Here is a 14332-nt window from a genome sequence, read left to right on the forward strand (position 1 = left end):
TAGAGTTTAGCAGTGGAAGGGATGAAAGAATGAAGATGCTGGTTAACTCTTGCATAAGGGATTTGGACAGTATAGGAGTGAAGTAGAGTAGAGTGTCATGTGCCACAGGAGGGGGGAGGCATGGAGTTAGTAAGTTCAGAAGAGCAGTCAGCATGAAAACATCGATAGAAGATAGAAAGAGAAGGAACATGGCGGCGGAATTTGAGAGGTAGAAGACTGTCAGCAAGAGAAAGAGAGTTGTTGAGGGGGGAGAGAAGGAGTGTGTGTGTGTGTGTGTGTGTGTGTGTGTGTGTGTGTGTGTGTGTGTGTGTGTGCGCGTGAGAAAAAGAATAATGAACTTGTCTGATTTCCTGTAATTATATCTATTAAATTTATGATTACATTTATTTTTTATCATTTGAGTTCATTACAATTATACGTTCATATTAATCTTCTTTTCCTTGTTCTTCTTGCTCCTCCTCCTCCTCCTCCTCCTCCTCCTCCTCTTTCTCCCTCTTCTATCTCCTCTTTCTTTCCAGCATTCCTTCTTCCCCTCCCTTACCTACCCTTCTCCTCCTCCTCCCCTTTATGCCCTCTCTAATATTCCATCTCTCCCCTTCCTTCCCTTCCCTCCCCTTCCCTTCTCCTCCTCTTCCCCTTATTCCCACGTTCATATTTCATCTTTCCCCTTCCTTCCCCTCCCTCCCCTTCCCCTCTCCTCCTCTTCCCCTTATTCCCACTTTCATACTTCATCTTTCCCCTTCCTTCCCCTCCCTCCCCTTCCCTTCTCCTCCTCTTCCCCTTATTCCCACGTTCATATTTCATCTTTCCCTTCCTTCCCCCTCCTCCTTCCCTCTCCTCCTCTTCCCCTTCTTCCCACTTTCATACTTCATCTCTCCCCTTCCTTCCCCACCCTCCCCATCCCCACTCCACCACTTCCTCTTTATTCCCACGTTCATATTTCATCTCCCTTCCTTCCCTCCTCCCTTCCCTCTCCTCCACTTCCTCTTTATTCCCACGTTCATATTTCATCTCTCCTTCCTTCCCCTCCCTCCTTCCCTCCTCCTTCCCTTATTCCCACTTTCATACTTCATCTTTCCCCTTCCTTCCCCTCCCTCCCCTTCCCCTCTCCTCCTCTTCCCCTTACTCCCTCTCTCATACTTCATCTTTCCCCTTCCTTCCCCTCCCTCCCCTTCCCCTCTCCTCCTCTTCCTCTTATTCCCACTTTCATACTTCATCTTTCCCCTTCCTTCCCCTCCCTCCCCTTCCCCTCTCCTCCTCTTCCCCTTACTCCCTCTCTCATATTTCATCTTTACCCTTCCTTCCCTCCTCCCTTCCCTCCTCCTCTTCCCTTACTCCCTCTCTCATACTTCCTCTTTCCCTTTCTTCCCTCCTCCTTCCCCTCTCCTACTCTTCCCCTTATTCCCACTTTCATACTTCATCTTTCCCCTTCCTTCCCCTCCCTCCCCTTCCCCTCTCCTCCTCTTCCTCTTTATTCCCACTTTCATACTTCATCTCTCCCCTTCCTTCCCCTCCCTCACCTTCCCCTCTCCTCCTCTTCCACTTATTCCCACTTTCATACTTCATCTTTCACCTTCCTTCCCCTCCCTCACCTTCCCCTCTCCTCCTCTTCCCCTTCTTCCCACTTTCATACTTCATCTTTCCCCTTCCTTCCCCACCCACACCGACCCAGCTCCTCCGCGTCCCCTTCTTCCCACTTTCATACTTCATCTTTCCCCTTCCGTCCCCTCCCTTCCCCTCTCCTCCTCTTCCCCTACGTCCCACTTTCATACTTCATCTTTCCCCTTCCTTCCCCTCCCTCCCCTACCCCTCTCCTCCTCTTCCCCTTATTCCCACTTTCATACTTCATCTTTCCCCTTCCTTCCCCTCCCTCCCCTTCCCCTCTCCTCCTCTTCCTCTTATTCCCACTTTCATACTTCATCTTTCCCCTTCCCTCCTCCCCTTCCCCTCTCCTCCTCTTCCCCTTACTCCCTCTCTCATACTTCATCTTTCCCCTTCCTTCCCCTCCCTCACCTACCCTTCTCCTCCTCTTCCCCTTCTTCCCACTTTCATACTTCCTCTTTCCCCTTCCTTCCCCTCCCTCCCCTTCCCCTCTCCTCCTCTTCCCCTTTATTCCCACGTTTATTTTTCCTCCTTCCCCTTCCTCACTTTCCCATCGTCCCTTTCCCATTAATTCCACTGTCATTTTCCCTCCTTCCCATTCTTTCCCCATTCCTCTCATTCCCTTCTTTTTGTCCCTTCTCCTTCCTCTCTCTCCTTCTCTCCTTCTTCCCTTCTCTTCCTGCTTCCCCTTCCTTCCACAATCGTCCCCTCACATTATTATCTTTTCCATATATCCCTTCATCTCCCATTTCTTTTTCATTTCCTCCTCCTCCTCCTCCTCCTCCTCCTCCTTCTCCTCTTTCTGAATCTTCTCCTCCTACACCTTTTTCTGCTCTTTCACCTGCATCTCTTCATACAGAACCTCCTCCTCCTCCTCCTCCTCCAGTGTCCCTTGAGGCCCTTCTTCGTCCTCTTCGTGATACTGTCAACGCCTTCCTTTTTTTTTTTTTTTTTTTTTTTTTTTTTTTACTTCGCCGCTCCTCTTCCTGTTGCGCCTCCACCCACCTCCTGAAGGCTCTTGTACTCCTCCTCTTCCTCCTCCTCCTCCTCCTCCTCCTCCCTCAGGCTGTCGTACTTCTTCTTTTTCTGTTTATCCTCCTTTTGCGCGCACTCCCATCTTTTTTTTTAGTCCCTCTTCCTCCTCCTCCATCACCTTCTCCTTAAGGGTCTTGTACTCCTCCTCCTCCTCCTCCTCCACCACCTTCTCCTTAAGGGTCTTGTACTCCTCCTCCTCCTCCTCCTCCTCCTCCTCCACCAAATTCTCCTTAAGGATCTTGTACTCCTCCTCCTCCTCCTCCTCTCCATGCATTCCACCTTTTTCTGGCTCCATATTATCTGTCCTTTTAAGCCCTTCGTCCTCCACCTGGTTGTTTTCATTATTCTGGCACCTTTCCTCCTCCTCCTCCTCCTCCTCCCCCCCCCTGCACCCACCTTCTCCTTGAGCCCCTCGTACTCCCCGGCCCTGATCTGCGGCAGCGTGGAGCGGTATTCCCTGGACGAGGCGGCGCCGTAGAGGTAGACGGGCACCCCCAGCTCCTTGGCCAGGCGGCGCCCGAAGGTGACGGCGAGGGTGACGCACTCCTTCTGCGTCACGCCGCGCACCGGGATGAAAGGGCACACGTCCAGCGCGCCCATGCGGGGGTGCGAGCCTGGGGGGAGAAGGGGTGATAGTGAGGGGTGGGTTGGGTGTGGGGAGAAGATGGTGAAGATGATATTGGTTGTGTGGGGAGAAATGGGTGGGGGCGATGGTGCGAGCCTGCGGGAAGGGGGGGGGGAGGGGTGATGAAGGGGGTCGGGTTTGGTTGGGGGACGTGGATGGTGGCGGGGGTTGAGTGTGAGGGCGGGGGAGAGGGGGTGATGGGGTGGGGAGAAGTGGGTGATGACGGAGGTTGCGTTGGATGGGGTGAGTCAAGAGGTACTGGAGAGGGGATGAGGTGGTGTACGTGTGACGATAGCTTGTCAGAAGGAAGGGGGTGAAAGGTAGGGGTTGGGATTGTGTGGGGGGTGAACTGTGAGGGGTGTGAGGATATCGTGGGGTGTTGGGGTATGAGGGGGTACGCTGTGAGGGAAAGAAGGGGGTGGAAGGCAAGATTGTGGGTATGTGGGGGAGGGTGTCGTGGGGTGTTGGGGTATGAGGGGGTACATTGTGAGGGAAAGAAGGGGGTGACAGGCTAGCTTGTGGGTATATGTGGGAAAAAATGGGAGGGTGTCGTGGGGTGTTGGGGTATGAGGGGGTACATTGTGAGGGAAAGAAGGGGGTGACAGGCTAGCTTGTGGGTATGTAGGGAAAAAATGAGAGGGTGTGAGGGTGTTTGGGGATTATGGGGTGTGTGTGGGGGTTGACTGCATAAGGGAAGGAAGGGGATGAATGGCAGAGCAGTTGGAGTGGAAGGGAGAAGTGGGATGGTGTAGGGGGAAAGATTGCCAGATTGTCGTACTTAGCCTCCAATATTTGCTGATTTCCGACCCAAAACTGCTTCCTCGACCCCAATAACTCCCTTCATACATAGTTATCGTTAAAGTGGTTAATTATTGATGTGTTTTGGCAATAGCAATGGCTCAGAAACCGGTAAATATGAGGCTCTGAGTACGATAACTTGGCGACGGTAGTGTGGGGGGCCGTGAGAATATTATGGAGTACGGTAACTGGAGAGTGAGTGAGGGGGGGGGGGGTTAAATTCATGGGGGGTGTCTTGGCATGTGTGAGGGTGAAAGGCGGGGTCGTGAGCGTGTGGGAAAGAATTGAAAGGATGTTGGGGGCGTGAGAATGCCTGGAGATGCCGTGATGTGTGTGAATGTGTGTGTTACATCTGTGCAGAGGAGCATGACAAAATGATTCACGGGTTGAGACACGAGCCATATAAGAATGTGTGTGTTACATCTGTGCAGAGGAGCATGACAAAATGATTCATGGGTTCAGACACTAGCCATATAAGAATGTGTGTGTTACATCTGTGCAGAGGAGGAGGACAAAATGATTCACGGGTTGAGACACGAGCCATATAAGAATGTCTGTGTTACATCTGTGCAGAGGAGCATGACAAAATGATTCATGGGTTCAGACACTAGCCATATAAGAATGTGTGTGTTACATCTGTGCAGAGGAGCATGACAAAATGATTCACGGGTTGAGACACGAGCCATATAAGAATGTCTGTGTTACATCTGTGCAGAGGAGCATGACAAAATGATTCATGGGTTCAGACACTAGCCATATAAGAATGTGTGTGTTACATCTGTGCAGAGGAGCATGACAAAATGATTCATGGGTTCAGACACTAGCCATATAAGAATGTGTGTGTTACATCTGTGCAGAGGAGCATGACACAATGATTCACGGGTTGAGACACTCGCCATATAAGAATGTCTGTGTTACATCTGTGCAGAGGAGCATGACAAAATGATTCACGGGTTGAGAAACGAGCCATATAAGAATGTGTGTGTTACATCTGTGCAGAGGAGCATGACAAAATGATTCACGGGTTGAGAAACGAGCCATATAAGAATGTGTGTGTTACATCTGTGCAGAGGAGCATGACAAAATGATTCACGGGTTGAGACACGAGCCATATAAGAATGTGTGTGTTACATCTGTGCAGAGGAGGAGGACAAAATGATTCACGGGTTGAGACACTCGCCATGTAAGAATGTGTGTGTTACATCTGTGCAGAGGAGCATGACAAAATGATTCACGGGTTGAGACACGAGCCATATAAGAATGTGTGTGTTACATCTGTGCAGAGGAGCATGACAAAATGATTCATGGGTTCAGACACTAGCCATATAAGAATGTGTGTGTTACATCTGTGCAGAGGAGCATGACAAAATGATTCACGGGTTGAGACACGAGCCATATAAGAATGTCTGTGTTACATCTGTGCAGAGGAGCATGACAAAATGATTCATGGGTTCAGACACTAGCCATATAAGAATGTGTGTGTTACATCTGTGCAGAGGAGGAGGACAAAATGATTCACGGGTTGAGACACGAGCCATATAAGAATGTCTGTGTTACATCTGTGCAGAGGAGCATGACAAAATTATTAATGGGTTAAGACACTAGCCATATAAGAATGTGTGTTACATCTGTGCAGAGGAGCATGACAAAATGATTCATGGGTTCAGACACTAGCCATATAAGAATGTGTGTGTTACATCTGTGCAGAGGAGGAGGACAAAATGATTCTCGGGTTGAGACACTAGCTATATAAGAATGTCTGTGTTACATCTGTGCAGAGGAGCATGACAAAATGATTCATGGGTTCAGACACTAGCCATATAAGAATGTGTGTGTTACATCTGTGCAGAGGAGGAGGACAAAATGATTCTCGGGTTGAGACACTAGCTATATAAGAATGTCTGTGTTACATCTGTGCAGAGGAGGATGACACAATGATTCACGGGTTGAGAAACGAGCCATATAAGAATGTCTGTGTTACATCTGTGCAGAGGAGCATGACACAATGATTCACGGGTTGAGACACGAACCATATAAGAATGCGTGTGTTACATCTGTGCAGAGGAGCATGACAAAATGATTCACGGGTTGAGACACGAGCCATATAAGAATGCGTGTGTTACATCTGTGCAGAGGAGCATGACAAAAATGATTCACGGGTTGAGAAACTAGCCATATAAGAATGCGTGTGTTACATCTGTGCAGAGGAGCATGACAAAAATGATTCACGGGTTGAGAAACTAGCCATATAAGAATGCGTGTGTTACATCTGTGCAGAGGAGCATGACAAAAATGATTCACGGGTTGAGACACTCGCTATATAAGGAAAGGCTCAAACAAGTAAATCTGCAATCCCTAGTAAAATCCGAACCTACGGAGAGGGGGAGTAAAATTCGAACCTACACCTTACAACAAAAACCTTAGAAAACCTTACAAACAAAAATTACGGAAGTTTGAGGGAGTGCTGAGTGTGTGTGTGTGTGTGTGTGTGTGTGTGTGTGTGTGTGTGTGTGTGTGTGTGTGTGTTATTTGTATTACTTTTATATTTATTCTTTTCTCTCTTCCTTGCAGGTTGGTCCAGTTTGTTTACGTATGGAAGGAGCGAGAGAGTAAAGGTCAGTAACGTGGTGCCTCTGTCTACCGAGTCTGTCAAGTAGAAATCGTGACCTTTATGGAGGGTATGCTTTAGTTTAGGGGCTTACAAAGATACTGTGTTGGACTATGGACTGTTGACTGTTGATACTGAACATTGCAGGATAGTCAGAGGTGATAGTGTAAAATCATGGCGAACAGACCACCGACAATATTATCACAGTACATCCTAAATACAAACTCGTATCATATCTCGTTCAAACTGTCAGAATCAGAATCACTATCAGAATACCTCATCAATACAAGCTGATGGTCACTCGCTACAGCTATCATGGGCAAACTATCATTATACGTTCTAAATACAGGCTAACATCGCCTCTCAAACTATCATCGAAAAAACTATCGTAACACCTAATACAACTAATAGTCACTGGTTTAAACTATCATGGTCGAATTATCACAATAAGTTCTCAAATACAATACTCCTTCCAATTTTTATCGACAATACTATTACAATACGTCCACAATAAAACCTGTTAGTTCCCCCTTCAGATTATCATTGACAAAGCTATCAAACTACATTATCACTACAAGCTGAAATAATCCCTAGTTTGAACTATCATGGTGGAACTATCATAATAAGTCCTCAGTATAAGCTAATAGTCACTCATTATAACTATCATGGACGAACTATCAGACTTAAGTAAAAAGGAATATATTGTTCAAGCCTTCAAGTGACCAACCCGCAAAAAGGGACGAGAGGCTGGGCTGGGAGTGGGTTGGTAACAGTGGGTGTGATTTGGGGGTCACTGGCGTTGGTAACAGTGGGTGTGATTGTAGATTCCTTTGCGTTGGCAACAGTGAGTAAACAAAGATTAATAGAAGTTAGTTGTAGCGAGGCTTATGAACCAGCCGACCTTGTGTGTGTGTGTGTGTGTGTGTGTGTGTGTGTGTGTGTGTGTGTTTGACGTCTCCACCAATATTTATTTCGCAGGCTGCTGTGACGTGTGTGTGTGTGTGTGTGTGTGTGTGTGTTGTGTGTGTGTGTGTGTGTGTGTGTGTGTTGTTTGTTTGTTTGTTTGTTTGTTTGTGTGTGTGTGTGTGTGTGTGTGTGTGTGTGTGTGTGTGTCGGTTAATCAAGTCGGGGACAGCATTCCTATACCCCCCACGGACCCTTCACCCCCCAATCCCCCCTCACCCTCCACCCTTCATCCCTCCTTCACCCTTCACCCCCTCCCCCCTCCTCCTCATCCTCCTTACCCCCGCTGGCGTCCTGTTGCCGGGAGCGAGGACATGGAGGAGGAGGAGGAGGAGGAGGAGGAGGAGGAGATAAAAACAGGAGGAGGAGGAGGAGGAGATAAAAACAGGAGGAAGAGAAGGAGCAGATCAGAATCGAGAGGAGGAGGAAGAGAACATAAGAACATATGAACGTAGGAGTCTGCAGGACGTGTCCAAATCGCGGCAAAAAGGCCGAAAAACAGGCTATTTTGTGACGGCTCGACGACGAACTTGGAATTGAGCTATCAGAAACTCCTTCGTGCTGGTCAAACTACATTGCCAAGAGGGGCTACACGCCAAATTGCAGCCTTCTAGAGGCAATAGCAAGGCCACTCTAGACGAAAACGGCAGTCTGGAGTTCGTCAAAATCGCTCTCGACAGGGTTTACTTTTCGAGCTCTAGCGACGAAACTACTGGGACTAGGGAAATGTTATGCACCATATTGGAAAGCACATTGACAGGGCTAAATAATTTGTTTAATAAGTTTTTTTTAAATTCTCAAAAAATGAGCGGGTTTCAAGGCTGGGAACTCAAAAATAGGGTTTTTTCAGAGTCGTTTTTTGCGAATTTATTAGATTTTTTTCACTTTCGAGTCCGTTTACGAGCCCGGTCGCTAATTAAAAAAATATAGCCCCTGTATTTTGCCGTCGATTGATACCAAAAACCTTTCTGTAGCCCCAGAAATAAGGGAGTTATGGCGATTCGCACCAAAGCGGTTGATTTTCCAAAATTCGCGGCTTAAAGACGAGGCTGTGGCAAGGTTCACTGCCAGAAGATAACATAAGAACATAAGGAGTCTGCAAGAGGTCGGTAGGTCTATACAAGGCAGCTCCTGGAAACATAACCTCACCAAGCTATGAATGTATCCAACCCCTTCTTCAATGTGTCTATGGTATTGGCACCCACCACATGACTGCCAAGCTATGAATGTATCCAACCCCTTCTTTAATGTGTCTATGGTATTGGCACCCACCACATGACTGCCTAGCTATGAATGTATCCAACCCCTTCTTTAATGTGTCTATGGTATTGGCACCCACCACATGACTGCCTAGCTATGAATGTATCCAACCCCTTCTTTAATGTGTCTATGGTATTGGCACCCACCACATGACTGCCTAGCTATGAATTTATCCAACCCCTTCTTTAATGTGTCTATGGTATTGGCACCCACCACATGACTGCCTAGCTATGAATTTATCCAACCCCTTCTTTAATGTGTCTATGGTATTGGCACCCACCACATGACTGCCTAGCCTGCTCCACTCATCCACCACTTTGTTGGGCAACCATTTCTTGTCTGTCTTGGTTGAGTCTGAATTTACCCAACATGAACCCATTATTACGTGACCTACCCGGCTCTCTTACCACCAGAACCGTATTAACATCACCCTTGTTAAAACGCTTCATCCATCTATAAACTTATGTCAAGCCTCCTCGCATGATTCGCGTATCTAGAGAATGCAGAGTTAAATGTTGGAGTCTATCCTCAATATATTTTTTTTTTACAGTAAAGGAGACAGTTCAAGGACGTTAAAAAAAAAATAATGAAAAAAAAAATCCCGCTACTTACTGCTCCTGAATAGAATACAGAGGAGTGGCAATTTTTAACCCTTGATTCATTTTTGTCATCCTCCTCAGCACAGATTTTAATATACTGATCGTTCATTCTGTAGCCGGGAAACCAGAAGTGTACCGTATAATCAAGATGAGGTTTAGTTATTGCTAAAAATAGCTTGAGGATGATTGAGGATGACTTCATCGCTCCTGTTACTTGCTTCCCCTGTCCACCCAGCAGTGAATGGGTACCAGGTATTAATCGGGGGTTGTGTCCCATCTCCTGGGATCTGTAACCTTCTCCTATAATTCCTTCCCCCTTCAATGTAGGGAAGCGCAGTATTCTGAGTGTAGGTAGGAACAACCCCTCTCATAACTATTGCTTAAATGACACTCCCATAAGCAGGTCTGGGTGCGAGAGATTTAGGAGTCTTAGTGAGCTCTGATCTCCGTCCAAGGGCACAATGCATTCCAGCTAGAAATCGAGCAAATAGGGTACTGGGATTTATTTCAAGGAGCGTAAGCAACAGAAGCGCCGAAGTCTTCCTCAAACTATATTTAGTATTAGTTAGAACTCATCTTGACTATGCGGTTCAGTTCTGGTCACCTTACTATAGAATGGATATCAAAATGTTAGAATCAGTGCAGAGGAGGATGACTAAGATGATTCAGGGGTTGAGAAACTTGCCATACGAGGAAAGACTCAAACAGTTAAACTTGCATTCTCTAGAAAGGCGAAGGGTGCGTGGAGACATGATAGAGGTTTATAAATGGATGAAGGGCTTTAATAAGGGGGATATTCATAAAGTTTTGTTGGTAAGAGAACCGAGTAGGACACGAAGTAATGGGTTTAAACTGGATAAATTTAGATTCAACAGGGACATAGGCAAAAACTGGTTTACTAACAGGGTTGTGGATGAGTGGAATAGGCTTAACCATTACAATTGTCACATTCAAAAATAGACTAGATAAATTCACGGACAGCGATATTAGGTGGGGTTAGATACACGGGAGCTTAGGTTCAAAGGAGCTGCCTTGTACAGACCTACCGGCCTCTTGCAGACTCCTACGTTCTTATGTTCTGTCTCTCCGGCATATGGCCACAGATGTTGCGCCGACTAAACGAAACTTTCCACCTTTCCTGTTACTTGCGCTCCTGGTAAAGAAACCCGTCCTTACCTGCTTTGGGGAGAGTCATTGGAATAATTATGCAAAGGGTTGTTCCTTCCTACACTCAGACTACTGCACTTCCCGACACTGAACTCCATCTGCCACTTCCCCGCCCAATCATCCAGTCTGTCTAGCTCATCCTGGAGAACACTAGCGTCTTGATCCGACTCATTACTCTACCGATCTTTATATTATCCTCAAATTTACTGACATCACTACTAATCCTGTATCTAAGTCATTCTAAGAGTAGGAGGAGTTAAAACATAGCATCATAAGGAAGAGGAGGAGCAGATAAGGAGGAGGAGGAGGAAGAAGAAGAGGAAGGAAAAGAGGAAACGAAGAAAAGATGATGACGATGATGATAATGAAGAAAATAAGGAAAGAGAGAGAGAGAGAGAGAGAGAGAGAGAGAGAGAGAGAGAGAGAGAGAGAGAGAGAGAGAGAGAGAGAGAGAGAGAGAGAGAGAGAGAGAGAGAGAGAGAGAGAATGTAATGCGATACGAGACAACAAGAAGACAACACCCACACCTTAAGGAAGAGGGAGGAGGAGGAGGAGGAGGAGGAGGAGGAGGAATAAAAAAAAATAAAAAATCAAATGCAATAGAGGAAGAGGATGTAATTATTGTATCATCCTTATAAGGGAAAGGAGGAGAGGAGGAGGAGGAGGAGGAGGAGGAGGAGGATGTGACGTGGCGAATGATTATGAGGACGAAAAAAGGCCAAGAGAAGGGAAGGAGGAGGATGACGAAGACACAGAAGAAGAAGAAGAAGAAGAAGAAGAAGAAGAAGAAGAAGAAGAAGAAAAAAAAGAAGAGGAAGAAGAGGAAGAAGAAGAAGAAGAAAAGGAAGAAGAAGAAGAAGAAATAGTAAACAGAAGAAGAGGAAGAAGAAGAAGAAGAAGAAGAAGAAGAAGAAATAGTAAGCAAAATAAAAAATATCCATAAAAGGAGAGGAAGAAGAAGCATGACAGGAATAAAATCAGAGGAACGGAGGAAATAAGACGAAAAAAAAAATAAAGAGGAAAGATGAGAGAAAAATGAAAACTAAGAAGAACAAAAGAGGAAGAAGTACAACAAGAGTGGAAGAAAGAAGAATGGATGATAAAGACGAAGAAATAGAAGGAAGAGAAGAAAAAATACTTATGAGGTACGAAAGAAAATAATGAGGAAAAGATGAAAGAAGAAGAAGAACAAGAAAACTAAGAAGAACAGGAGGAAAAGACAAAGAAAAAGAGAAAAAGAAGAACAAGACAAACTAAGAAGAACAGAGGAAAAGAAAGAAAAAGAGAAAAAGAAGAAGAACAAGACAAACTAAGAAGAACAGAGGAAAAGACAAAGAAAAAGAGAAAAAGAAGAAGAACAAGACAAACAAAGAAGAACAGAGGAAAAGAAGGAAAAAGAGAAAAAGAAGAAGAACAAGACAAACTAAGAAGAACAGAGGAAAAGACAAAGAAAAGAAGAGAAAAAGAAGAAGAACAAGACAAACGAAGAGTAACGGGAAAAGACAGAGAAAAAGAAAGAAGAAGAAGAACAAGATAAAAGATAGAAAAAAGGAAGAAAGAAAAGAAATGAGTGAATGAATGAAAGAAATAGAAAAGAAGAGAGAAAAAGAAGAAAAAAAGAAAAGTGTGTGGAAATGTGAGTAGAAAAGGTGAAAGAAATAAAGGAAAAGAAAGATAGAAAGAACGAAAGGAAAGTTGAATAGAGAGTTGTTTAAAGAATGTATGTGAGAAAGAAAGAAAGAGAAAAGAAAAAGAGAAAGAAAAGAAGAACGGGAAAATGCAAAGAAAAGGAGAGAAGAAGAAGAACAAGACAAACTAAGAAGAACGGGGAAAAAGACAAAGAAAAAGAGGGAAGAAGAGGAGGAGGAGGAGGAGGAGGAGGAGGAGGAGGAGGAGGAGGTGACGTGACCATCTGAGACTGAAAATTAACTTCCTAGGAATGGAGAAAAAAGACTTGGAAAAAAATGCAAAAGGAAGAATGACAAGGCTGAAGAGGGGTGGAGGAAAATGGCATAAAAAAAGGCCAGACGGTATACAAGAACAACACACAAGACTGAAGATTAACGGAGGAAAATGGCGAGGAAAAAGGCCAGACGGTATACAGGAACAACACACAAGACTGAAGATTAACGGAGGAAAATGGCGAGGAAAAAGGCCAGACGGTATACAAGAACAACACACAAGACTGAAGATTAACGGAGGAAAATGGCAAAAAAAAAAAGGCCAGACGGTATACAAGAACAACACACAAGACTGAAGATTAACGGAGGAAAATGGCGAGGAAAAAGGCCAGACGGTATACAGGAACAACACACAAGACTGAAGATTAACGGAGGAAAATGGCGAGGAAAAAGGCCAGACGGTATACAGGAACAACACACAAGACTGAAGATTAACGGAGGAAAATGGCGAGGAAAAAGGCCAGACGGTATACAAGAACAACACACAAGACTGAAGATTAACGGAGGAAAATGGGGGAAAAAAAGGCCAGACGGTATACAGGAACAACACACAAGACTGAAGATTAACGGAGGAAAATGGGGGAAAAAAAGGCCAGACGGTATACAGGAACAACACACAAGACTGAAGATTAACGGAGGAAAATGGGGTGCAAAAAGGCCAGACGGTATACAGGAACAACACACAAGACTGAAGATTAACGGAGGAAAATGGGGGAAAAAAAGGCCAGACGGTATACAGGAACAACACACAAGACTGAAGATTAACGGAGGAAAATGGGGGAAAAAAAGGCCAGACGGTATACAGGAACAACACACAAGACTGAAGATTAACGGAGGAAAATGGGGGAAAAAAAGGCCAGACGGTATACAGGAACAACACACAAGACTGAAGATTAACGGAGGAAAATGGCGAGGAAAAAGGCCAGACGGTATACAGGAACAACACACAAGACTGAAGATTAACGGAGGAAAATGGCGAGGAAAAAGGCCAGACGGTATACAAGAACAACACAAGACTGAAGATTAACGGAGGAAAATGGCGAGGAAAAAGGCCAGACGGTATACAAGAACAACACACAAGACTGAAGATTAACGGAGGAAAATGGCGAGGAAAAAGGCCAGACGGTATACAGGAACAACACACAAGACTGAAGATTAACGGAGGAAAATGGCGTTTAAAAAGGCCAGACGGTATACAAGAACAACACAAGACTGAAGATTAACGGAGGAAATGGCGAGGAAAAAAGGCCAGACGGTATACAGGAACAACACACAAGACTGAAGATTAACGGAGGAAAATGGCGAGGAAAAAGGCCAGACGGTATACAGGAACAACACACAAGACTGAAGATTAACGGAGGAAAATGGCGAGGAAAAAAGGCCAGACGGTATACAGGAACAACACACAAGACTGAAGATTAACGGAGGAAAATGGGGGAAAAAAAGGCCAGACGGTATACAAGAACAACACACAAGACTGAAGATTAACGGAGGAAAATGGCGAGGAAAAAGGCCAGACGGTATACAGGAACAACACACAAGACTGAAGATTAACGGAGGAAAATGGCGAGGAAAAAGGCCAGACGGTATACAGGAACAACACACAAGACTGAAGATTAACGGAGGAAAATGGCGAGGAAAAAGGCCAGACGGTATACAGGAACAACACACAAGACTGAAGATTAACGGAGGAAAATGGCGAGGAAAAAGGCCA

At 45.3% G+C, this 14332-nt stretch overlaps 1 protein-coding gene and 1 long non-coding RNA gene across 3 annotated transcripts in view; one reads left to right on the forward strand and one right to left on the reverse strand.

Annotated features, from left to right (window-relative positions):
- LOC127005644 (uncharacterized) overlaps window positions 1-14332 on the forward strand; it is a 100002-nt gene that overhangs the window by 75175 nt on the left and 10495 nt on the right. The gene's annotated exons all lie outside the window — the stretch shown is intronic.
- The window catches only part of LOC127005641 (formimidoyltransferase-cyclodeaminase-like), a 55443-nt gene that overhangs the window by 13469 nt on the left and 27642 nt on the right, over window positions 1-14332 (reverse strand). The window contains exon 3 of the mRNA XM_050874657.1: window positions 3034-3251. Coding sequence (XP_050730614.1) covers window positions 3034-3251 — 218 coding nt within the window. The remainder of the gene's footprint in view (window positions 1-3033; window positions 3252-14332) is intronic.

This window comes from Eriocheir sinensis, chromosome 30 (assembly GCF_024679095.1).
Source record: "Eriocheir sinensis breed Jianghai 21 chromosome 30, ASM2467909v1, whole genome shotgun sequence".
NCBI classification, from domain to species: domain Eukaryota; kingdom Metazoa; phylum Arthropoda; class Malacostraca; order Decapoda; family Varunidae; genus Eriocheir; species Eriocheir sinensis.